At 35.8% G+C, this 24,757-nt stretch overlaps 1 protein-coding gene across 1 annotated transcript in view; it reads left to right on the forward strand.

The window, feature by feature from the left end:
- The window catches only part of AQR (aquarius intron-binding spliceosomal factor), an 88,065-nt gene extending 64,108 nt beyond the window's left edge, over window positions 1–23,957 (forward strand). The window contains exons 25-35 of the mRNA XM_054565618.1: window positions 53–188; window positions 2,276–2,485; window positions 3,817–3,954; window positions 7,726–7,797; window positions 8,868–9,055; window positions 9,676–9,847; window positions 11,817–11,987; window positions 15,470–15,555; window positions 19,575–19,749; window positions 20,889–21,002; window positions 22,091–23,957. Of these exons, the coding sequence (XP_054421593.1) occupies window positions 53–188; window positions 2,276–2,485; window positions 3,817–3,954; window positions 7,726–7,797; window positions 8,868–9,055; window positions 9,676–9,847; window positions 11,817–11,987; window positions 15,470–15,555; window positions 19,575–19,749; window positions 20,889–21,002; window positions 22,091–22,423 (1,795 nt within the window). The 3' untranslated portion in view covers window positions 22,424–23,957. The remainder of the gene's footprint in view (window positions 1–52; window positions 189–2,275; window positions 2,486–3,816; window positions 3,955–7,725; window positions 7,798–8,867; window positions 9,056–9,675; window positions 9,848–11,816; window positions 11,988–15,469; window positions 15,556–19,574; window positions 19,750–20,888; window positions 21,003–22,090) is intronic.
- The last annotated feature ends 800 nt before the right edge of the window (window positions 23,958–24,757 follow it).

The raw sequence follows: 24,757 nt of genomic DNA on the forward strand, positions 1-24,757 counted from the left end.
GGAAGCCTCTTCATTACATAATTTTGCCCTTTTGCTTAATTGTAATTTCTAGGTATGGAAGAGTTAATTATGTCCTGGCTCGAAGAATAGAACTTCTAGAAGAAGTCAAACGATTGCAAAAGAGTCTAGGGGTTCCAGGAGATGCTTCATATACTTGCGAAACTGCAGGCTATTTCTTCTTATATCAGGTAAGAAGTCAAGGGGTTTTAAATCATACTGCACTTATATGGTCTTCAGTTGGAAACTGAGGTGGGTTTTTTGAGATTTTTCTTGAAAGCTTAATTTTTTCCAGCAAGTAGGTTAAAATACATACTATTACCAAAGCAACATTTGTGAGTGTTAAATCTTTGTGTTTCCTGTAATCTTCAGTTTTCTATGCTAACTTTGCTTGATGGCTCAATCAATAAAGACCAATGTTGGTACCTTTTAAATTTTTCTTTTTTCCTTTTTGCTATTGAAAAAGTTTCTAGTCTTTTTTTTAATCACAGTAAGGAACTAAATATTGTAGCTCCTAGTGGTAACAAAGTATAGTTTTGTAACTTAATTTTACTATGCATATTAATCAGTTTAAAAGAAAAACAAAATCTCCTTTAAAATTTCCAGAAATAAATTCTTTTAGAATTAAATTCAGTGTAGGAGTTTAAGTTAAAATTCTTTTGACTTCTCTTTAGAGATATCATCGTTTGCTTTTGTAAAGTTAGTTTCTTGAATATGAAACCAATGAGAAATATAGGCAAATAAAATGAATACAAATAAACTTTAATAGTCAGTTGGTTTACTCATAACTTTTAATAGACCAAAGCTTAATCAAATAATGAAGATTTTTGTATAACTTTGTTCTCTTTGTACTAATTTTAGCTATAAATCATAACATTGAAATTTTAAAATGTATATGAAAGAATGAGTTTGTGCTCTTTTTAAGTGCGTACCCAAACCAGTTGAGTCCATTCAAAATGAGCATATTCCATGGTTTCTTTCAGAACAGGGAAGATGTGCATCATCCTACAATGTATTTTGCATTAAACTGCATCTGTTTAGAACTTTGAATAATAGAGTAAAGATCATGCCTAAATGTATATTTGGACAAAATAAAAATCACTAGGCTATCAGTAAAAACTACCATACTTTGCCATATAACTCATTGCCATGTATAATGTGCACCTACGTTTTTGGCCCAAACTTTCAGGGGAAAAAAGTCTTTTGTTTTAATTTTTAAATTTAATTACATATTTATATTTAGATACTTGGTTTTTTGTATAATGAAGGAATTTTAGCATTTATTTTTGAACATATTATGGTACAAGAAATTTTATGTAACAAATAATTTAAACACAAGAACAGATACAAGTTATTTCAGGCATTACCCATGTATAATATGCATCATTATTTTTCCCTCAAAAATCTGAGCAAAAAAATACACACTATAACACAGCAAAATATGGGTACTTTTAAAAGTAAGAGAAGTAATCTATAAATTATGGAGACCTAGGTAATAATATTTGGTGACTATGAACTTGAGGCTTCACGATATAGGTCAACAATTTTCAACGCATAAGAACCTCATTGGGAAAAGGTGGCCTGTCCCCAGAGTCTCTTTCAGTAGATTCTGCCTAAGGACCACACTTTGAAAAACACTGAAGCTTTAACAGAAAGACTTGGGAGAATTACAGAAGTTGAGATTAATTAAGTAGGAGCTTCATGGTAGAGACATAGTTAATGTTACACCAGGATGTAATTGAACTCTGTCACAAAGGTCATAAAATGAGCTTTCAGATGTGTACTTGGCTTAACCAGTTCTTTAAGTTCTTTATAAATGTACTGAAGAGAAACTGGAAATATTATAAAGGTCTGGGAGAAGAGTTAAGTGCCAAATTGATTAAAAAACTGCCAAAGCTGAACTTACCATAATTGGAGAAAAACTGAGATAATGAAAATATGAGGAATGTCTCCATTTGTTTAAAGCCTCAGTAATAACCTGCCTTGCATAAATAGAGAATCTGAAATATCTGAGATAAAGTCCACGAGGTGACCCTGACTGAGGTTTTTTTCCCCTTCCAGCATTTTTGATTAAAAAGGCTTTTTCTAGAATGTTAAAGGTTACTTCTATAAAAGAAGGGCAGTCCCATCAGTGATTTTTGATAAGAAATAGTTCTTCTGGGTCAAAGATTGCTTTTCTTTTCCTTTACCTAGCAGATCTTACTTTGACTAAATTTCTTTTTTATTTTATCATTTAAAACAATTGGCTGGCAATTTTAACCTCAGGTTCATTTTATAGGTAATGTCTCGTTGGGAGGAATATATCAGCAAAGTGAAAAATAAAAGCAACGCATCGCCAGATGTTACAGAAGTCTCCACTTTCTTCCCTTTTCATGAATACTTTGCAAATGCCCCTCAACCCATTTTTAAAGGTCGATCTTACGAAGAAGACATGGAAATTGCTGAAGGATGTTTCAGGCATATTAAGAAAATCTTTACTCAGCTTGAGGTAAGGTTTCTCAAGGTCTTTTAACTTTACTCTAAAGGTTTTAAATTTAGTTGTTTTTATTTTAAATGAAGTAAATGACATATTCAGGTCTAACCAACCAGATTGTTACTTTTAAGTGAGCTTATTGCAGATATTTCTAGTTATAGTTCAAAAAATAAGTAAAAATTAAGATATGAATTGAATGCACATTATTCTGGCTGATTCAACAACAGTTCTTTGAATTGGAATTTGAGACTGCCACATGGCCATTCTAAGGTCTTCGTGCCACTTTTCAGTAGACAAGAAGTGAGATTGCCGGTTAGCTAGGATGATTGATCCTGATTACTGAGGTGAAGTAAGAATTACCTCTGTCCAAAGGGGACAGAGAAGAATATGTTCGAACCCAAGAGACTTCCTGGAATGCTTCCTGGTTTTCTCATTCCTTTTAGAAAACATCATTGGAAGACTAGCAGTTCTGTAAAGTAACCACATTCAGACCCAGATTCCTCAGTAAGAAGGTTTAGGATTATTCCAGGTCCATGTTTAGATTTGATAAAGCTTGTTATTAGGTACTGTTTGGGCCTGTTTGCTCCTCACATCCATCTGTTGTCCATCCCCCTACTCTGCTCTCTGGGGGATCCTCTTACATGGTCAAGGGCTGATCCTTGTAGGTTTAATTCCCCAGCTTCCCATGTCAGCTGACTTCAACTGGGTTTTGCCAGTGAGAACTGTAGAAGAAATAAAAGAAAAGGAAAAGTCAGGATATTTCTGCACCACTTCTCTATGCCTTGGGCCCCATCTCTCCTGTAGCCCCAGTTTTTGCTGGCCTGGTCACCTGTGGTTCCATAGTCCCAGGGCTCTGATAGCACTGCCTCCTCCCTTTATTCTTCTTAGCCGAGGAATGTCATAACTCCCTGCTGTTGCTGCTCTCTGGGTTACTTTACCGTTCCGTGTTGGCTTTTCTGCTCCTCTGTCGCGTGTGTAACAAGTCCCCTGCGATAAATTCCCTTTGTTATGAGTACTTGAAATGGTTTCAGTTTTTCAGGAGGGACCCTGAGTAATATAGGTACAGCGGTGATTAATATTTTATTCAGCATTCTTGTTGATCTCGCAAATGTCTACCTTATGCAAAAAAACAGTCAAGTTATAGCTTGAGTATCAGTTGTTACTTGAATTCAATATTACCTAATTAATAATGAAAAGAATTGTGATTCTTTAGGCCTAGTTTATGATATATTTATATTAACTCCTCGGGAAGTAAGCATGATTAATTGGATTGCATGGATGTATGCATAAACTACGTTTTCTTAAAGTACTTTCTCACTGCTCCCTCCCCACCCCCACTCTTTTAGGAATTCAGGGCCTCTGAACTGCTGCGAAGTGGCCTGGACAGATCCAAATACCTTTTGGTGAAAGAAGCCAAAATCATTGCCATGACCTGTACTCATGCTGCCTTAAAACGACATGATTTAGTCAAGTTAGGTTTCAAGGTAAAGAGTTATATTTTAGTTCCTTAATTCATCATTTGTTCAACTGTTGGTTTTGGTTGTTTTGTTTTTTTTTTTTTTCTTAAATGTAGGCCATTTCCCTTGGGGATTGGCTCACCTCTTACTGTAGTTTGCATTTATAATTACTTAAAAATGTCTCTTAAAAGTGATAACTTCTATATGATTGGTGAACTCTACATGTAATTTTTCTAAGTCAGTAATATGTCCACTAAGTAACATTATAACCATATGATTGTCTAAGCAAATTCTAATACTTGTTAAGGTAGATTAACATGTTTTCCCTACATGAAAAAAATCTCTGAACAAAACTAAAAGCTATAAAAATAACCTTTGGTGCCCTCGCAGGTGGCTCAGTTGGTTGGAGCATCCCCCCTATACACCAAAAGGTTGCTGTTTGCCCCCCAGTTAGGGCCCAGACAGGAGGCAAGTGATGGGTGTTTCTCTCTCTCCCGCCCTCCCCTCCTTTCTCTCTAAAACCAATAAATATATCCTGAGGCGAGGATTAAAATAAATAAATATCATGGCAATGTTTTTTACCTGTTAAACATCCAAATGCTCGCATTGTTCACATTTTAAGCACACATTCAGTCCCAGTTATTTGTTCATTCAATAAATAAAAAGCCTTCCATGTGAGGATATGTAATACCCTTATTTAGACTGGAAAGATGAGATATTAAATGACTTAATTACAAAGACCAGAGAGCTATAGCCTGTTAGCTTGTGACACAATTGAAATGGAAGGTAATAATTGAGCAGTAAATATGAATTTGCAGACTCTTTGATTTTGCTAATGACACTACCTAAACTCTGATTTTAATACAAATCAGTTAACTTTCCTGCAACTGGTTTATCTATGCTTACTTAAAGTAGGGTTAGAGTACTGGTTTGAATTCAGAGTTTGAAAAGGACTTGTTGTTGACAAAAGTAACTGTCAATTTTTTTAATGTTATGCACTCACTGAAAGATGGGTGCTCAATAAATCCAAGATAACAGAATTATTCTTGGATAAAAGGCTCCAAAGCTGCAAGGCAGGACAAATATGGTAATTTATTAAAGGGTAGTGTGCAGTACTCTCTTGCGAGTTATTAATGAGAATTTTTCACCTAAATATTTTATTCTTGGAGCTGACACCAAATATACTTTGAAATTGATATTAAATCTTACCAGTTCAATAACAAGGGGAAATGATGCATGTTAGGCCATCATGCAGCCTTTCATGTCCATTTTCTAAAAAATATTATTTGTAGCTAATCACGTTTTCATTAATTATTTTCTTCACTTACATTGCTGTATACATCTAAAGGTAGCATGAGTGCTGATAACATCTCTTAGATTTATGTTTTTAATTTTAAAGTTTTATTTTATACAACTTACTCATATATCTGGTTTAAGAGCTTAAAAACCTCCTAGATTTTCCTAAAATTTTTAAAAGACAGCCTTCCACTTCCTTATCCTCCCCAATTATTTAATCTTTCAACTCTCAGTATTTCCTTTGTTATTTTTATCTGTATTAGTAAAGAATGTTATATTGCCATTTTAGGCATTGTCTTTTGACTCTGTGCTGTCCCCAATGAGACATGTGTGCACTTTCGTGGGCTTTCTCCTTCCTAATATTCCCAATATAGTATGTCATGATTTTGCTTCATGACTCAGATCTCCTCTTTGAAACGCAAAGTACATATATATGTAAGTTAAATTGCATTACATTTTCAGAAGTTTTCGGAAAGCAGGCTCTTTAAGCTGTCTTCGTTGAGCTTTTCCCGTTCCCTTTGCATGGTGTATCGGTTACCCTGAGGGCCCACACAGGGACTTCTGTAAAAATGTGGCTTTCTGAACACCTTCTTCTAAGCTCATACCAGATGACATAATTAATCATCGTAATAGGGAAATCAGTATCAGATAGGGTTAGAGAAGATATCCAGCCACATGCCTAAACCTTTTCCAATAAGAAACAGTGCAGAATTGAACTTTAACTTTCATCCTGTTGAATAGAAATCCAGCTCACCTACCAGTCTTGGACAAATATAGACGCAAGCCAATTTTGATAAAAATGAGTAGCACAGAAATTACAGGCTATATCAACTATGAGTTCAAAAAGGGAGATTTAATTAAGCATTAAGAATAAATATTATCCCCCTACCTCTTACTTCCCCAGAAAACAAAATAAGAGGAGAAAACCTTAAAAACAGAAAACAAAGGAATTCTAATATGCATTTACGAGATTCTCAAAGAAGGTATTTTACCAGTAAAACAAGGAGTAAGATACACTAGATAGCCATCAGAATTAGAAGTAGAGGGGAAAGATAAAACATGTTGAGAAGTGATATAGAAGAGAATTAGTCAGATAAAAGAGAAGTAATCATTAAAGAAATAATGAAATTTCCTCATGTTGGAGAAAGAATTTTTTGTTGTTATTTTACAAATGTGGAGTGCCTAACATTACTATAAACTGGGCTAAGTGAGAAGATACAGGTATCAAACAAGTAAATACACAGGATTGCAAATTTAGATGTGCTGTGAGACAAAGAAAAAGAACATTCTAAAACCCATTTTAGATTGGGAGGTCAGAGAAGGCTTAGATACACTGGGATTTAACCTGATATTTTTAGAATGAGAAAGAACCAAGCAAACACAAAATAGAGAATAGCATGTGTAGAGGGCCAGAGGCAGGAATGGTTTTGCCATTTCTGAGGAAATGAAGTAAGTCAACATGGTTGAAGCTTAATAAGTAAGAATGACGTCTAAAACAGAGAAAGGCCGGTGCCAGACTGACTACAGATAGGCCCTAAGTTAATACATCTGTCCCAGGCCACTTAAGGGGCTTTTTTTTCTTAGACAAGCAGAAGCCAATGACAGGTTTGACACCAGGGAGGTGAAGCGATGAGATGGTGGCTGCTGTGTCAGTGATGTCGTTGGTGCAAGACAGGAAGGGGAGGGACTGGTAAAAAGATGGCCTGCAGTAGTCAGGGAGTGGCTTAAACTAGAGTGATAGTGGTGCCAGAGATGGAGAAAAATGAATAGATTCAAGAGGGAGTTTTCGAAGGTAAAAGTTACTTGGGTGATATATTAGATGCCAGGGGCAGAAACAAAAGGAGATTAAGTACTGGGAAGGATTCGTAAGGGAAAAATAATTATCCCCAAATACCAATGGATGAGAAGTGCAGATTGGTAGTTACAAAATAGTCATAGGGAAAGAAAAGTGCAGCATAGGAAATACAGCCAGTAATACTGTAATGACTATGTGTGGGTTCCAAGTGGGTACTGGGAATATCAGGGGGAACACATATATATTTGGTTAACCACCATGCTGCACACTGGAAACTATTACAAAATAATATTGGATATAAATTGTAATTTTAAAAACTATTTAAAGAAAAATAGAAAAAGAAGTACCAATTGAAAATGACCTATATAATCATAAATTGATTCTTGCTTATATAGAACTTAAAGAACTATATTGATATTGCAGTCTAAGAAATGATGTTCAAGGTCTCTTCAATGCAGAGTGATATATTTAGGGGGCTTTCCTTTAGGTTAGAGACTTGAATTGGAGAAGCAGGGGCGTAGTGATAAATAAGATTGTGAATTCTGTTTGAATAATTTGTTAATATTTTTATCAGAAATTATTTGGCTTTAGGGGTTTTTTTTGGTTGGTTGGTTGGTTTGTTTTACATGATGATTGTGGTTATGATAGTAGTTGTTTAGTTTTCAAGCTGTCTTTTTGACAAGCTTTCCTGTGTTTCCTTTTCTCAGTACGACAACATTTTAATGGAGGAGGCTGCTCAGATTCTGGAGATAGAAACTTTTATACCTCTTCTTCTGCAGGTAAGGTATTGAGATCTGAGACAAAGAAAGTAAAGTTTTAAGAATTCCCAGGAGCAGCATCAGAAAGCTAGATAATTTGGGAGGTGCTAATTGCCATAAGTATGTATTTCCCTAGCATCATTATGTTTGATATTCTATTTTAAGCCCGTAAACTTTCCTTTAATCTATTCACTGGCTATTTAGTAGTTTGTATTGTTTCCAGGAGTACTATGTAAAATTTCATAATTTATCTCTTAAGTTTTGAAAAGACTTAGTAATTTGAATCAAGAATATTGCATTTTTATGCAGTGTGGTTGAAAGATAAGCTATTTTTTAATCTCTTTTGTTAGAGTTGTTTCTTGAATTATTTTTGGTGCTTACTGTCACATTGTTTTTTTTTAGGTTATGCCTAAATTTTTTTTGAGCTACATGATGACGTTTAAGTATGTTACTTATTGTACAATAGTCTTTACTGTGGAAGAATTAAACACAAAATGTGGAATCCCCAATTTAAAAATAAAGACTGCTCTAACTTATAGATACATTGGGTTCCAAAAGTCGTTTTAAAAGCCAGGTTATTTGAAATGTATTTTGTCAGGACTTGTTTCAAAGGAATAAGGAGACACAGAGTAGGAAATTGAAATAGCATAAGAAATTTAAAAGGTATAATTTTTACTGCTGTCAGGGGGTTCAGAACTGGCTCTCTGCATAATTGTGATACAAGGTGTTTACTTTGGCATCTTTTTATTTCCCTGCATGTGCCTATGTTTCCTTCAATGCACTCTTTGCCTAATTCTGACCTAAGCCTCCCAGGCCTCTTTGGATTATCCCACAGATTAAAATAGGGTAATGCCATGCTTGTCACCTCAGTCCCTCTTCCTCACACACTGACGACCAAGAGCAATGGTATCCACACTTAGTCTGCTAGTCATTCTATAATTTGCCGGGATCCTCTCTGGAGCTGGTGAATATGAAAAATTAGCTAATGAAGCCATTTCGTGACTAGCAGGAATCTTGTGCAATAAATTGAAGACTGGTAGGGTCGTATATCAATTAGAACATTTTGCCAGTTCCTCACTTTTCATTTCTAGAACCCTCAGGATGGTTTTAGCCGACTGAAACGATGGATAATGATTGGGGATCATCACCAGTTACCTCCAGTCATTAAGAACATGGCCTTTCAAAAGTACTCAAACATGGAGCAGTCTCTCTTCACTCGCTTTGTCCGGATTGGAGTTCCCACTGTGGACCTCGATGCCCAGGGGAGAGCCAGAGCAAGGTAAGAGGGGCAAGGGGGACGGAGGGGATTACTCCAGCCTATGGCCGTCAATTCCATAATCAAAGTATTTGATAACGTCTTCTGTATAAACTCTTAGTATTCCCCGCTGCCCAGGAACTGGCCATCTGAATATCTGAAAGCCCCCTAACTGCCTTTGACTTGGGGTGTGACTTAACCAAATTATTTTTTCCACTGTCACTTCTTTTTATGCCCTCAGAAGATCTAGAGATAATATCATTTTGAAATATAAAGCAAAAAGTGAACAAGAGGAGAACACCCAATTCTTGTTTCATAAAGTGTACAGGCCCTATCTCATAGTTACCTCAAAATTTCCCTCAGTTTATAGAAATTTTCCTGCTTTTTAAATTTCAGTGAAGATAACATTTACCTTGAGAACACAATGGAGCTGCCATTTCTGTAATATCATATACCTGCTGATTTGGTTAGTTGAAATAGGGAGGCAAAGGTTGAAAAAACATTACTGCTAGGAAGACATGCACAAAATGGGTACCATGAAAATTAAGAGGAAGAACACAGTTCCTTAGAAATGCTCTTATATATGTTAAAAGGGATTTTACCTTACTAATATTTCCTGTTTGGGGGGATTTGTCTTTGGAAAGCTTGTGCAACCTCTACAACTGGCGATACAAAAAACTAGGCAACTTACCCCATGTGCAGCTCTTGCCCGAGTTTAGCACAGCGAATGCTGGCTTGCTGTATGACTTCCAGCTCATCAACGTTGAAGACTTTCAGGGAGTAGGAGAGTCTGAACCTAATCCTTACTTTTATCAGGTAAGAAAAAACCATGAAGCTTTTAAGTTTATTTTGCAATTACTGGGCTGAATTACTACCTTAATCAGTTATACAGAACCATTTGGCTAGTCTTTGAATAAAGGATATTAGATCCCCTCCACACACACAATACAAAAAGTTAATTTCAGCTGGATTAAAGATACATACACAAAAGAAACTATAAGCACACTTTCTGAAAATAAAAAAAAATATTGATGAATATTTAATGTTGGAGTGAGAAAGATCTTACTAAACTTGTTACCAAAAGCGAAAATTATAAAGAAAAATACTGCTTTAAGAAAAGTTTATTTTCAATATTTAACAAACAGTGGGTTGAAGTCTGAATGTTTATAAAACTCTTATAAATCTCTTTAAAAACTCATCAATGCCCCAAAAGTAAAAGGCAGTAAGGACAAGAATATGCAATTCACACACGTGGAAAAATATAGATTAATAGCAAGTACAAATCACTGGAACATATTTTCACCTCTGTTGGGGTAGATTTGAGGAAATTCTGTACTCATGCAAAACTAGTAGGAAAGTAATTGTGTAGACAGATTGTCATTATGTATTAACAGCACAGTATTCTCGCTTCTAGGAATTCATTCTTTAAAAAATTAGATGAATTTTTCAAAGACTTACATTCTAAAATGTTTATTTTGTCTTTTTCTTTTACTGCAAATTATTTTGGAAATGAGAAACAACCTGAATGTCTTGTCAGTGGGAATTGATTACATTATTACCTATTCCATTTAATGAAATACTCAATTGCCACTAAAAATGATGACATTAGAACTTGATTTACTGACAGTAGAAATGTTTATGCTATATTAAATGAAAATATCAAATTGTAAGTTGTATCTATAGTGTCTCATTTTATTTTTAAAAAGGAACAGAAAAACACATATAGAAAATATATGCTGATAATCTGTACAAAAATACCTGGCAGCATATGCACCAAAAGATTTCTTTTACCTGTGTTAGAGTTGATGCTTAGATAAACGTAGTTTGCTACTGATAAGAAAATCAGTAAGTCTTACAGTCATGTGACTTCTCGCTCCTGTCTTAGAACTAGAAAATTTAAAAGATAACCTAGACTGTGTGAGTGTCACCAGAATATAAATGATTTTTCTGAAGGTCTTCTGTAATGTTCCTGTTTCCTTGACATGAAATCCAGCTTTTTGTCTTTCTCTTTGATTGTGATGTCATGTTTATATTCTCTTTTTACTTTTTTCCCTGATCTATTACTTTCAATTTAGTCTCTACTGAACTGGACTAAATAGGCTTGTGTATGCTTCCTGGCTTTCAAGTTCAGTGAAGCCCCGGTTTTAAACTCCGTGTCACAAATCTTTAACCAGTCTGTTACGTCCCAGTCAGCCAGACTGACCAATTTGGGCCCACGTCCTCTTCCCACCTGAAATGGTCTGGTAGAGGTGGCAGCCATCATAAGAGAACAAATACAAAACACAAAAACTACTGTGAAATAGAAAGAAGAAGGAAAAACATTGTATAACAGTTGAGAACTGACAACAGCATTGCTAGATATATATGCTATTAGACTGGATTTTACATTGCCTTGTAAGACAGTTATTCCCCCATTTATGTTAGTTTCTTTCGAAAACTGTAGTTCCAGTACACTGTAGCAGAGTATTATTGATCTGTGTTGTGACTGTTGTGGTCCCAGAAATGTTAAGTCTTCAGGTTGGTAACTCTTATTTTATGATATTCCATATATTACAAACATTGCAAATGTCAAGTAGTAGTAATTACATTATTCTGTGTTTATTATCAATGTTCATCTAGGATAAGGTTATTCATTGGTTTTATGTAAGATGTTCACTTGTCCAAATTATTAACGCTTCACCCCTTGAAGAGAGATAAATGAACAGATTGTGCTAGTGAACCATTTTCTCTATAAAATTGAAACAAAAGGAAATAAATGCACAATCTGATTATGTTTGCATTACAGAATCTTGGAGAAGCAGAGTATGTAGTGGCACTCTTCATGTATATGTGTTTACTTGGTTACCCTGCTGACAAGATTAGTATCCTAACAACTTATAATGGGCAAAAGCATCTTATCCGCGACATTATCAATAGACGATGTGGGAGCAACCCATTGATTGGAAGACCAAATAAGGTAATTTTATGAATATATTACATGTGTCTTCTTATTCATGATTTTGGTAAGAAAGAAAGATTTCATTATGAGTTATTTATATTGTTTCACTTTATCTTTATGCCATCTCCTTTTAAAAGGTGAGAAAATGCAGTAATAGGAACTATAAATAATTCTTTGGCAGTCCTCTCTGACAGTGTTATTGGTTTGTTTTGACCTTCTGCCTCAGCTGCCACACTGAAGGTTTTTATTGACAGCAATCAGAAATAAATGTTTCTAAAATCTTTTGTTTGCAAAATGATGGATAACAATATTACATTAGTTAGGTACTGTTAGAGTAGAAATAGGAATTGCATCATTTTTTGTTTTGTTTGCAAAGCTATAGTTTGTACTGCCTCTTATTGTATGTGTATAGGGAGTTTTTTTTTTTCTTGAAGATAAAGGAAAATTGTTAAGTGAATCCAGATCAAGGATTTTTTATTTTTTGTAAAGGATTTTTTTTTTAAATTATGTATAATATAGGCACAGTTATTTAAAGTTAATAAATTTATATTTAAGGAATATCACATGTTGTGATTCCACAAAATCACATGTAACTTGTGTCATATTTATATTGGACAGTGCTGATGGAGGCAATGAGTATAAGTAAGGTTACTAAAATGTTCCTGGTAGACTGGATGCTAGCAATGCAGCACAGAAAACTAAACGGGAAAGGTGCTTTGTGATCCTGTCCATGGCGAATGAGAAACTGCTCGACCTAGGATTTATTTTTTTATTTTTTTATTGTGTATGTGGTATGATGTAATAATATCAAATAGAAGTGAATATGCTTGATTTCATCAATAAAAGGTTGAAAATTTGAAAGAATAACAAAACATATATTAATAATGATGAAATTAGTACTTTGGTTGTGAATATGGCTGTATAAAAGCTCTTTTACCTTTTCTTGGAAATAAGCCAAAAGTAAGAGGAAAGTGAGAGGAGGAGAAGACAAATTCCATTTTTAGTCAGATGACACAGGTATGGAGACTAAAATCATGAAGGAAATGTGGGAAGAAGAGAATTTAGTGGATGAATTTTTAAAGGCCAGAAAAAATGCACTTCCTGAAGGTGAGTGGCATATTCTGAAGCGTAGGAGCCACATAGCTGTTATTCAACAATGGATACAGATTAGGGTGAGCACAAGCCTTCTTGATCCCAGTCTGGTTCAAGGAAGCCTATAGGTGAGTTATATTTGCAATAGCTTTATTTTCAAATAGTTATATTTGCAAGTAGACTGTCTCTGTAGTAGCAGAATATCAGAACCTTCTGTTGTGAAAACCATCCAGCCTTTAGAAAACAGTCCCACTCACCGCAGCCTAATCTCTTAATCAATAATGAAATGGGGGGGGGAAGGAAACTAGCACATGCTTGATTTATATAGGGAAAAAAAAAAAAACAGGTAAAGAGCCTCAGAATATCCTAATTGACAAAATGCATGTTCCAGAAAACATGTTGCCCTGGAACATGAAAATTTTGAATGCACATTTGGATTCAAATTTTAAAGTACTTAATGAAGTAACCATAGCTGTGAGGGAGCTACAAAGTAGGGAAATTGAAGAGCTTGGGAGGAGACAAAATGTGAGCTAAAAGAAAATAAAACAGAATCATAGAAATCAAGACAAAATCTAAAGGACTGCAGTGAGACTAGACACCATGAACCTCTCCATAAGGGATATAGAGAGTGAAAGTGAGAAGCTAGTAACTTGGAAGGCTTAGAAATAGAAGGACTTCAATATCTGATTTCTTTTAAAGTAACGGAAAAACTTAAATAATAAAGTTACTCTCTCCCATAACAAGAGCAAAGTAGTGTGGCTCCAGGGTGGGGTTACAGTGACTCAGTGCTGTCACCAAAGACCAAGGTTCATTTCATCCTTCAGCCCTGCCATTCTCAGTTTGTGAGCCCATGTCTCAGACAAGCTCTTCACAACGTCAGGATGGTAGCAGAATTTCCTAGTGTAACTTCCACATACAGGAGCAAAGGACTTGTATCCAGAATATAAGGACTTCTATCAATATAAAAGTCATTAAATGACAACAACCCAATACTAAATTAGCAAATGTATTGAACAGACATTTCACACAAGAAAACATACGAATGGCCAATAAGCATGTGAAACAGTGCTTAACATCATTTGTTGTCAGGGAAATGCAAATCAAAACTATAGTGATGTACTACTACACGCCCAAGAGAAAGACTAAAATTACAAAGATTGACTCGTAAGTGTTGCCAAAGATGTGGAACAACTGGAATTTTGGAACTGGAACGCAGCTGGTGAAAGTGTAAAGTGATACAGCAGCTTTGGAAAACAGTTTGACAGTTTATTACAAAGTTACACACTTCCCATACAGCTCAACAATTTGTTTTAGCTTTTATCCAACAGCAGTGAAAACATGACACAAAAATATTTATACAAAATTGGTCATTGCAGTTATATTCAAAATAGCCCCAAACTAGAGACAACCCAAATGTCATGAACAAGTGAATGGGTAAACAAATTGTGGCACATGCATTCAGTGGAATATTAATCAGCAGTCAAAAAAAGAGAAGGATAAACTTTTAATATATACAGCACATGGATGAATCTCATAAATATGCTGAAAGAAGTTAGCAAAGAGTACATAATTTATTCCATTTTTATGGAATTCTAGAATTGGGGAAAAAATTCTGTAGTGACAAAAAGCAGATCAGCCGTTGCCTGGAGTGAAAGGGATGCAGATTTGGCGACAAAGGGGCCCGAGGTCCTGGAAATTTTTATGGTGGTGGTGGTTATATGAGAGTATGTATTGTCAGAACTTATCCAGTTGTACACTTCATGTGAGTGTATTTTATTGTATGTAAATTATACCTCTGCAAACCTGAGTTAAAAATAAGTGTTCACTTCCAAAAGGTAGGACCATGATTGTAGTTTGCACAGGATAAGCATTTTAACGGTTTATTGAATTAATGAAAAAGAGATAAGCACCTGAGCGCCAATATTAGGCTGAAACCTCTTTGAATTTTCTTATTTTGCATGTATTTTCACACTGAACAAGATGACTTGTTTGGTTTTTGACAGAGGAATGCAATAGATGAGAACTAGAAATATGTTAAATAACTTGAGCAAAGTAAGTTATACAGCTGGACATCCAATTGGGAGACCAGGTAATAAGCTAAATGCAGTCCTGTTTCATGGCGGAGAGCAGTCTTGTAGAGGAGGACTATTAATGGCCACACGCACTTCCTCAGCTATCAGCATAGGTAAAGGTGAATAACATAGAGACATAGCCTAATCTGGTTACAGTGGCTTTCAGTTAGTGTTCATTGTCCTTTGAATTCCAAGTACATGGTCATGTTTATTTAGGGATTGATTGTTTTGAGGATAAGATTTTTATTTCTAGCACATTATTTAAATGATCTCTTTAGAGTCTTATTGTTGAAAACATACCATATTTACCTTTTTGTTTGTTTGTTTTTTTCCTAGGTGACAACTGTTGACAGATTTCAAGGTCAACAGAATGATTATATTCTTCTTTCTCTAGTACGAACCAGGGCAGTGGGCCATCTGAGGTATGTACAGAAAAACTGATGTAATATTACTGAACTTTACTATTTGTTTCAATTTGAAACTTCTGTGGCTAAGTAGTTTTACTGTTTTTAAGTTTAAAGTATAATTAATTGTTATGGCAGCTTTTGATACTGTATGTTGGAATGTAACAATATCAGATTCTCTGTATTGCTTCTGAATTTTTTGAATCTTAAATGTTTTAGTAGTCTGATCTTCTTTAGTCTTCAGTAACATTCAGAAATAGCACTTTATCATAAAATCTTAATATATATTCTATATCGGTTGGAAACTCACTTCAGAAATTGAAGGAAGTAAAGTGGTTCAAAAGTCTTTTCAGAATGGATTTTTCATTGCACAGGATTTCTGTTTCTCCACAGTCTCTCAGCTTTGGTGTTATAGGATAAAGGAACCATTTGTTCTCCCAAGATTAAGAATTGTCAGAACAAACAACAATCTATTTTTGTCATTTATTGTGATCTATTTATGTGCTAGAGATTTATAGGAATAATATCGTCTTATTACAAAGCAGCCCTTTAGTTTTATACAAACCTTCATCTCTCATGACTTAATAGCAAAACTATATGGAGAGTTCATTTTATTATTTTATTTGATGGGTATAAAAAGAAAATTCTCCAACCTCTCATAGTATTATCATTAAGTTGAGATCTGTTTGGAGCTTAGCCCAGTGATCCGGTTCCATTAGACTGATAACTTTTATGTAAAAGTAAGCAAAGATAGAATGTTTCAAGAAATTATTTTAAGATGATAGCATTCTCCAAGAGTTTATTTTTGCTTATTTACTTAACTGTGAAGCATGTATTTGGATACTAACATTTCTAAAAGCAGATCCTTTCCCATAGTGAGATTTATAGCTAGCTGCTTTCTGAATGGGGATTTATGTAATTAAAATCTCTCAGAAACTCACAGTATGAGTACATGAATACTGCTTTCCTCTCCTGCGCACCTTTTTCCTTACCCTGTAGAGCTTTGTCTTTGCCAGATTCCCATGAGTTTAGTTCTGTGTTATTCTTGGCCTGAATTTACTGGAAACTTAAAAAAAAAAAAGTGATGATAAAATGCTTATTATAAATGAAGAGTTAAAAAACAACCTGATTTCATATTGTCGTATATATCAAGATTTTCTAAGCAAAAATACCGTTATCCATGTAATCAAATCTCCTTTGTATTCACCAAAATTTGCTCTTGAATATCCAGCTTCTTCATCAGGGTGGAGGGGCGGAAGGGGTGGTTCAGGTGCTGTTAAAAGTATATAGGGGATCTGTCAGTTTAACGATTATTTATACTTCCAGTTACCCAAATTCCTTAGGTACCTTAGCTAGAATTTTATCAAACTTTTCGTAGAATATTTTGCTTTACAGAGATAATCTTTCATATCTTTCCTTTTCTAATATTTTGTTTCTTAAGTTTCAAGAGACCAAGAAAACCTACTTTCTTTCATATTTCTCTTAAATAATAGCTTTATTGAGATATAGTTCGTACACTATACAATTCCCCTGTTTTAAGTGTGTAAGTGGTTGTGAGTTACGCGGCTATCTTCACAGTCAGTTTTAGAAACATTTCCATACCCCAACAAGAAACCCTGCGCTTGCCAGCAGTACTCCTGTCTGTTCCTCAGGTCCTTGGCAACCACTACTCTCCTTCCCATCTTTGTAGATTTGCCTGTTCTAGGCACTTCATATAAATGGAATCACTTGGCATAATAATATCAGGGTTCAATCATGTTGTACCATGTATGAATACTTGATTCCTTTATATTGCCAAATAATATTCCATTATGTGGTTATATCACATTTTATTTAGCATTTATCAGTTGTTGGATATTTGGGGGTCTTGTTTGTTTTACTTTGTGGCTTTTATAAATAATGCTGCTATGAACATTCATGTACAAGTTTTTGTGTGGACATGTGTTTTATTCTGTTGGTCTAGTTACCTAGGTCATTGATAACTCTTTAAGTTTTCCAGTGCCTGTCACATTTCTTTAGCCCACGTCTTTTTCATCCAGGGTAAACTGAGGTGATTGTGTAGGAGCCAGGGTATTCAGCTACTTCCAGAGGCCTGACGTAGGACACTGTGGAGCTGTTTAGAAGCCAGAGTAGTGAGACATTTCTATTTCCTTTTCTAACATGCATTGTTCTTGTCCCCACCTGATTTGAATAGCCCAAGTACCAGTAGAAATGCCTGGGACTTGTTCCGTGCAAAGCAGTGACACTGACTTTTTTGTGTTGTTTCCTCATAATGGGTTCTGTCAGATTGCTGGCTTGTTTCTGTCCAGCCGTGTTCTAGGGACTGTGAAAGAAGATGGTAACTCTCATTGCCCTGAGTTCAAGATACACTTCCAAGGAACCCTGTCCACTCATTTATGTTTTTGCCTGGTAGTCTGTCGTGTTCATGGTGTTTGATCATTCATTTAACAAATACTTTCAAGTCAATCTATTATTTGGTAGTGTGCTGCGTTCTCAATATATAGAAGTAACTCTAATATTTATTAGAGTCCAGGTGGGGAGACATTAAATATATCCTTAAAAGATACCTACATTTGAATCTGCAGAAAATTTTAGCTTAACTCTCTTCACGTGCAATAGGGTCAGTTTAGTATCACTGCAAGAGCACTGCGTGCGTGCTCTGCGCAGCGATGTAGAGCCTTGTGGATGTGAAGGGGAAACTGAATGTTGCCACAGAGTGATTACCATGAAAACAACAGTTTATGTCCTGCTTCTGCCACTACCGTCCTTTCTTCCCCTGACAACATTGTTTTAACTATACTTTCCTTTATAGTGTTTGTGTGAGAACCCAAAATGCTAATAAGCATTTCTAGTATTGTACACCTAGTTACCAGTGTTGGAATCACCCACCTGTATCACGACCCCCTTGGGTCATCTAAGGAAATGTGGAGAAAATAAAAAACAATTTGGTTTGCAGTAACCTAGAGGATAATATTTCTTCATGACTCCAGTGTGTCACAAATGTAGAAGTTCCTGAAAATGCCACTGCAAAGGGATATGTTTTCTTCTACCTAAATGAACATCTCATAGTTTTGTATATGAGGGGAGGTGTAGGTATCCCTGGTTATTATATGATCTTTGTAACATTTGATCTCTGAAACTCTAATATTTTCATTCATGAAAGTCTTCATTTTTGTAGCATACTTACAAATTTAAATAGCCATCTAAGAGCATCTCAAGAAAACAAACTGTGCTTTGTACTTGAAACTAAAATGTTTTTCTTACTAAAACACCCACTAATAATATACAGACCTAATAATATATAGACATAATATATAGCCCTACTTTTATAAATTTATTTGATTCAAATAAAGTTTTAAAAACATATATTCTCTTTAAGAGATAAAGAAAAACTGGCATAATTTATTAATCACATATATAGTTGTGTCATTCAATTTAGCCATTTTTATTACTGGTTATGTGAACATTGAATACTTATAGACCAGGTATTGAGGCTACGTACTAGAGTATATACATGAATAAGGCATGGCATTATTACCTTGTATCATATCATCATACTGTGTGTTTGTATTTGTAATTATTATTACAAGCAAGTATAAAACAGTGTGATAAGAATTATCTGGGAAGTAAAATTTGACTTTGAAGAGCCTAAGAATTTGGTAGGTAAAGAGGCAGAGGAATGTTTGGTTCAGATTGATTTAATAGTGGTGACTGACAACTGAGCGATAATACCCATGTGGCTACTTGGATCTTTTTAATCCTACATTTGTTATTTCGTGATTCCCCGCCCCACCCTCTCCCCACCCCCACCAAAAATAACCAACATAGAGATTAGTAATAAAGCATTAACTTAATGCTCGGTTTACTAGTCACATAACATTGATTAACTTAATGTTTACTCTGTTAAGTTTTGAAAACACTAAACTTTTTATTGCCACAGCTTAACAGGAATATTTCATGAAATATGTAAGAAAAAGCTGCATAAATAATGTCGTTACTCTTGATATATGTTAATTAATTTTGTTTGTTTTCCAAAGGGATGTCCGTCGCTTAGTGGTGGCCATGTCTAGAGCCAGACTTGGACTTTATATCTTCGCCAGAGTATCCCTTTTCCAGAACTGTTTTGAACTCACTCCAGCCTTCAGCCAGCTCACAGCCCGCCCACTTCATTTGCATATAATTCCAACAGAACCCTTCCCAACCACTAGAAAGGTAGGACTTCTTTATGCATCGTGTAGAGCTTCTTTCTCTTATAGATGACCACATTCGCTAGGAACATCATCAAAAAGTTCATCTAATCACTGGTTTAGAGTGCTGCTTGCATTAAGGAACTAAATTAGATTTTCTATATAAAAACATTTGCCAACGTATATGCCAACATTTGTTGAGTACTCATGATCTATCAAGCAATTAGTTCTTTACAGACATTATCTCATTTCATCTCAGTAACAGCCCTGTTCAATAGGTTTTCTTATTAGCCCAATTTACACATGAGAAAATGGAGGATTAGAGAAAATAAGAATGGGTGAGACTTTATAAACATTTTATAACTGACTGTAAATAGGAAAGTTGTTCATCTTTACTCTAGTACGGTTTTGGAAGAAGTGCAAATTTTGTACTTTCTTCATTTACTTTACCTGTAATGATAGAGCACTGTTCTCAGAGTGTTGTCAGAAACTGCTCCATGAGAATCGCCTCCTTCTGTCTCAGACTTACTGAATCTAAACCTCTGGGGCCGGAGCCCAGGCCTCTGTGACTGACCTTTCTCCCCCAGATGGTTCTGATAAAAATCACCAAGTTTACACTTCAGACCACTGTTTGTCATCATTTTTGATTATGTAATTTATTAGTAAAAATTCCTTTTGAGTATTCACCTTCCTGATTGACAATCTAGATATTGTTAGCTTTTTACTGTAAATGTTAGCTTCCTATTTTTTAGAAAAACAAATAGGAAAAATAGTTTTAATATTTTCTTTCTGAATAATCTTAAGAATTGCCTTTGGAGCATATATAGTATTAGAGACCATTATTTTAGACCATATTGATTTTTCTCTCTATTGAATTGATTGCTTTTTTCCTAACATTAGTTAGCAGACAAAACTCACATTTTACTTACCAGCCTGAAATTGCATTAAAAACTAATGACTCTGAGGTCCCTCCTAATCTCTACATTTTCTAAATTTAAATTGAATCACTCTTCTTCATACTTTATTGGAATCTCACTCTTACATCTTTATTTCCTCTAAACCCTAATAGTGTTTATACATAAAATGGAGACGTGGACTTATATTGGAATGTTAGTTTTTAGTGTTTTTCACTTTTATATTTAACTTTCATTTGCTTTCTTCTAGAATGGAGAGAGACCATCTCATGAAGTACAGATAATAAAGAATATGCCCCAAATGGCAAACTTTGTATACAACATGTACATGCATTTGATACAGACTACACATCATTATCATCAGGTGAGTTTTCTCAAACTCTTATTTTTCTTACTGAAGAAAGAATCTTTTTTGTTTCAGAATTTTTTTTTGTAAGTATAGTTGGTATACAATATTATATTAGTTATATTAATTTCAGGTGTACAATATAGTGATTTGACATTTTTATACTTTACAGTGTGATCACCCCACCAATTCTAGGAATTATTTGTCACTGTTCTATATTACCACAGTGTAATTGACTGTATTCCCCTTCACTCTAGAATAAATCTTTAAATACTTGAGTCCTTGTAGAAAACCAACTAAATCAAAGTGGGCTGTTATTATTCATGCAACATCCATACTTTCAAAACATTTTTATAGAGGTATGATTTGGCATACAATAAGTTCTACATATTTAAAGTATACAATTGGAAATGTCTTGAGATAGATAGATAGATCGATAAACAGATAGATAGATAGACAGACCTGTGAATTCATCCATCTTCACAATCAAGATAATGAACTTATTATCCCCAAAAGTTTTCTCATGCTTCTTGTAATCCCTCTCATTTTTCCCTAGTCCCTCTCTCACCTTTTCCAGGCACCAGACTCAGCATCTAGAAATTTAGAGCTGCTGTGGTGTTTGAGGGGACAGAGGCCTGTACCTCCAGCTCCCTCCCTGCCAGGGCTTTGTCCCACAGCTGGGTTCCTCCCCGCCCTCCCAGGGCCCCTTGATTGAACGTGGCCCTTCTTGAGTTGATGTGCCAGTCAGTCCTAATCAGCCACTGTTTTTCCAGGTGTGACAGCACATTCCTTTGCTAAAAAAAAATCTAAGAGTGTTTTAGGCCATTTTTCTCTCTAAAGATAAAATATGTATTTTGGTCATTATTTGTGATATCTGTTGGCATATTCTTGGAATCAGCAAAACCTAGGCCCTTGCCATCAGAGTTGTTTCATCTGTAATACAAAATGGCCGGCAGTGTTTTCGAGAAGACTAGAGTGAACAATATGTATTGGGATATTTATTTATTGGAAGATAATGTTCATGTGAGAGCTTAACTTTATAAGCCAATGTTTTTTCACTTGAATTAGTTCATATTGATATTTTCTCTTTCTTTTTTTTAAATTAGACCTTATTACAGCTACCACCTGCTATGGTAGAAGAAAGTGAGGAAGTTCAAAGTCAGGAAACAGAATTGGAAACGGAAGAAGAGGGCACGCCTGCTCAAGCCGACATAGCCAGTCTCACAGACAGCAGCTCCAGTCAAGACACGTTCACCTCTCAGCCTGAGGCCGCCCCCAGCCCGACTGAGACCGCCCCCGATCAGACGGGGGCTGGTCTGCGTCCAGAAGCCATCCCTGCGGTCTCCGAGGCAGCTGCTGCCCTGGAGGAACCTGAGGCCCCACCGGCAGAGGCTAACAGCCATCGGGATGCCACTCCTGCCCCAGAGGAGACCAAATAGCCAAAGGCTAGCCTTTTTGAGGGAGACTTTTCATTCACAAAGTCAAAGTAACTTTTTGTATTTTATATTTGCTTTTGCCGTTTTAAAGCTAATAATTAATGTTCATTCCTTATTTTTGTTATCCGATCAGTGCTCTTCTTGGATATGTTTGTAGAAAGTGTATGTGTATGAACAACGCCAATTTTATTTGTTCCATCAGGAAGTAAAATAATCATTCCTTTGACATTTTCCCGATTAACTGAGTGTATCTTTAATCATACCTGCATTAAAATAATTTTTTAAAACATATGTAAGACATACGTTACATTTCTAGTGAACTTCAATAAGGGAAAAGATAGAATTCACTGGAAATAATAAGTGCCCCTAAGCAAGTGTTGAAATTGGGGAGAAAAGAGTTTCTTCTCTCATAGTATCAGATGCTCAAGTCGTCTTAATTTTCTTTTAAACTTTGTTTCTTAATGTAAAGGCATTAACAGCCATAGAATATAGGTTTTTCAAATCCATCAAAGAGATTACATGTATTTCCTTCCCCAAAATGCCCTAATGGGCCCGAATCGCCTAGGATGTCTTACTTCTTCTTGGGGCCGCTCCAGATCTAATGAATCGGAGTCTCAGGGTCAGGGCTCAGGAATCTGTACTTCAGCAAGGGTTTCAAATGTTTCAGTTGCAGGCAGAGTGGCCTCAGATAAGCCTGGTGAGGCCGAGCCAGGATTTGTCATTCAGCTAAGCAAGCAGCAGCTGGCAAATCCATCTGGGCAGGAAGAAATATCCAGAGTCGAGGAAGTGAGAGCCAGTGACCTTTGCTCTAGTGTGCAGGATAGGATTCTCCAGGGCATTGCAGAGGTTCTGAGTTTTCTGCCCTGTTGAGTTCTCTTGGGAGATAACTAGCCACAGGAGATGCTAGGACCTTGATACTCAAGTGTGGTTTGCAGATCAGCAGCATCATTGTCCATTGAAGCTTGTTAGAAATGCAGGCACTTGGGCTCTACCCCAGACCTATTAAATTTAAATCCGCATTTCCGCAAAGTCCCCAAGTGATTCATAAGCACTCTGTAGTTTGAGAAGCACTGTACTGAGATTACTGTGCTCTCCTCACATGAATGGTGGTAGAGCGATGACCTTCTGATGGTAGAATTGAGTGTCACTAATGTTTCCTGACAAAGACCTCTGCGTATAAGGCCCCTGCACATGGTGGTCAGAAAAAGAGGTGAATATGCATGTAAGGAGAGGGAGAAATTGCCCTCTAGTTCCCTCTTCCTCACCTTGACATGTGCTAGAGCAGCTAAGACAAGCATTTCCCCAAAATACCTCCTCTAGTACACGTACCTATCAACTTGACCATGTCCAGGGCACCTTTGATGAAATAAATAAGAACTGCACACTGCCACTGAAACACTTCTGATCCTGACATTTTGAAGGAATGATCGATTTATTAGGAAATTAAACCCAGAAAGTCAAGTCAAGGATACAGTGTTTTTGAGTGACTAGTGTCTGCCCGCCTCTTCCAGGCTGTGGTGGATATGGTTCACTCAACTTAGAATGTGTCTTCGGGCATCAGAACCCAAGTGTAAGTGTTGGGTGAGGAATGGGAAATCAAAGCGATGGGATAATGGTGGCGGGGGGGGGGGTGAAGTGTCAAGGAAACTACCTAGGAAACCTCGGGCTTTTTTGTTATCACAGTGAGCATTGAGCCAGATAGTCTGTTACATAATTTCTCTGATTATAAGAATTTGAAGGCACTCACAGAAATTATTTTCATTTGTGAATATACAGTATCAGCCTAAGCAAAGGGGAAAGAAGCTTGACTGTATTAGTCTTTCCTGGAAAAGGCTGATTTTTTCTCTCTATCCTTCTGAGGGTATAAATCATGATACCTGCAACCAAAATAAGCAAACTTTGATGCTACTGTCTCATTAAGTAAACTGTTTTCTGGATTACCGTACCTTTTTCTTTACTGCTTGATTTCCTATCAGACTCAAAAGAAAATTTAATTAGAAGATGTGTTAGTCCTTTGCCTTTGTCAAAGAAATTTTTTAAAGGATTAGGTGATAGGATCTGAATTATTTTAAAGTGTTTAAACACTGGAAAGGCCAATGAATTGCAATAAACTATAGATTCTTTTTTAAGGAACAACTCATTTTAAATAATGAGGAAACCGAATGAGAGAGTCCTAGCCAGGGTGGCAAGTGGCGGCGGGGGGGGGGGGGGGGGGGGCGGGGGGAACAGAATTCTCCAAGTCTGCAGCCGGAGGGCACTACTTTATTTACTCTTTTTTAGTCCCAAGCACACAGGAGTGATTATGTCATGCATTCAAGAGTTTTCTATTTAATTTAG

The sequence above is a fragment of the Pteronotus mesoamericanus genome, unplaced genomic scaffold (assembly GCF_021234165.1).
Source record: "Pteronotus mesoamericanus isolate MK-2021 breed Mesoamerican mustached bat unplaced genomic scaffold, CSHL_Meso_final contig_164, whole genome shotgun sequence".
NCBI classification, from domain to species: Eukaryota; Metazoa; Chordata; class Mammalia; order Chiroptera; family Mormoopidae; genus Pteronotus; species Pteronotus mesoamericanus.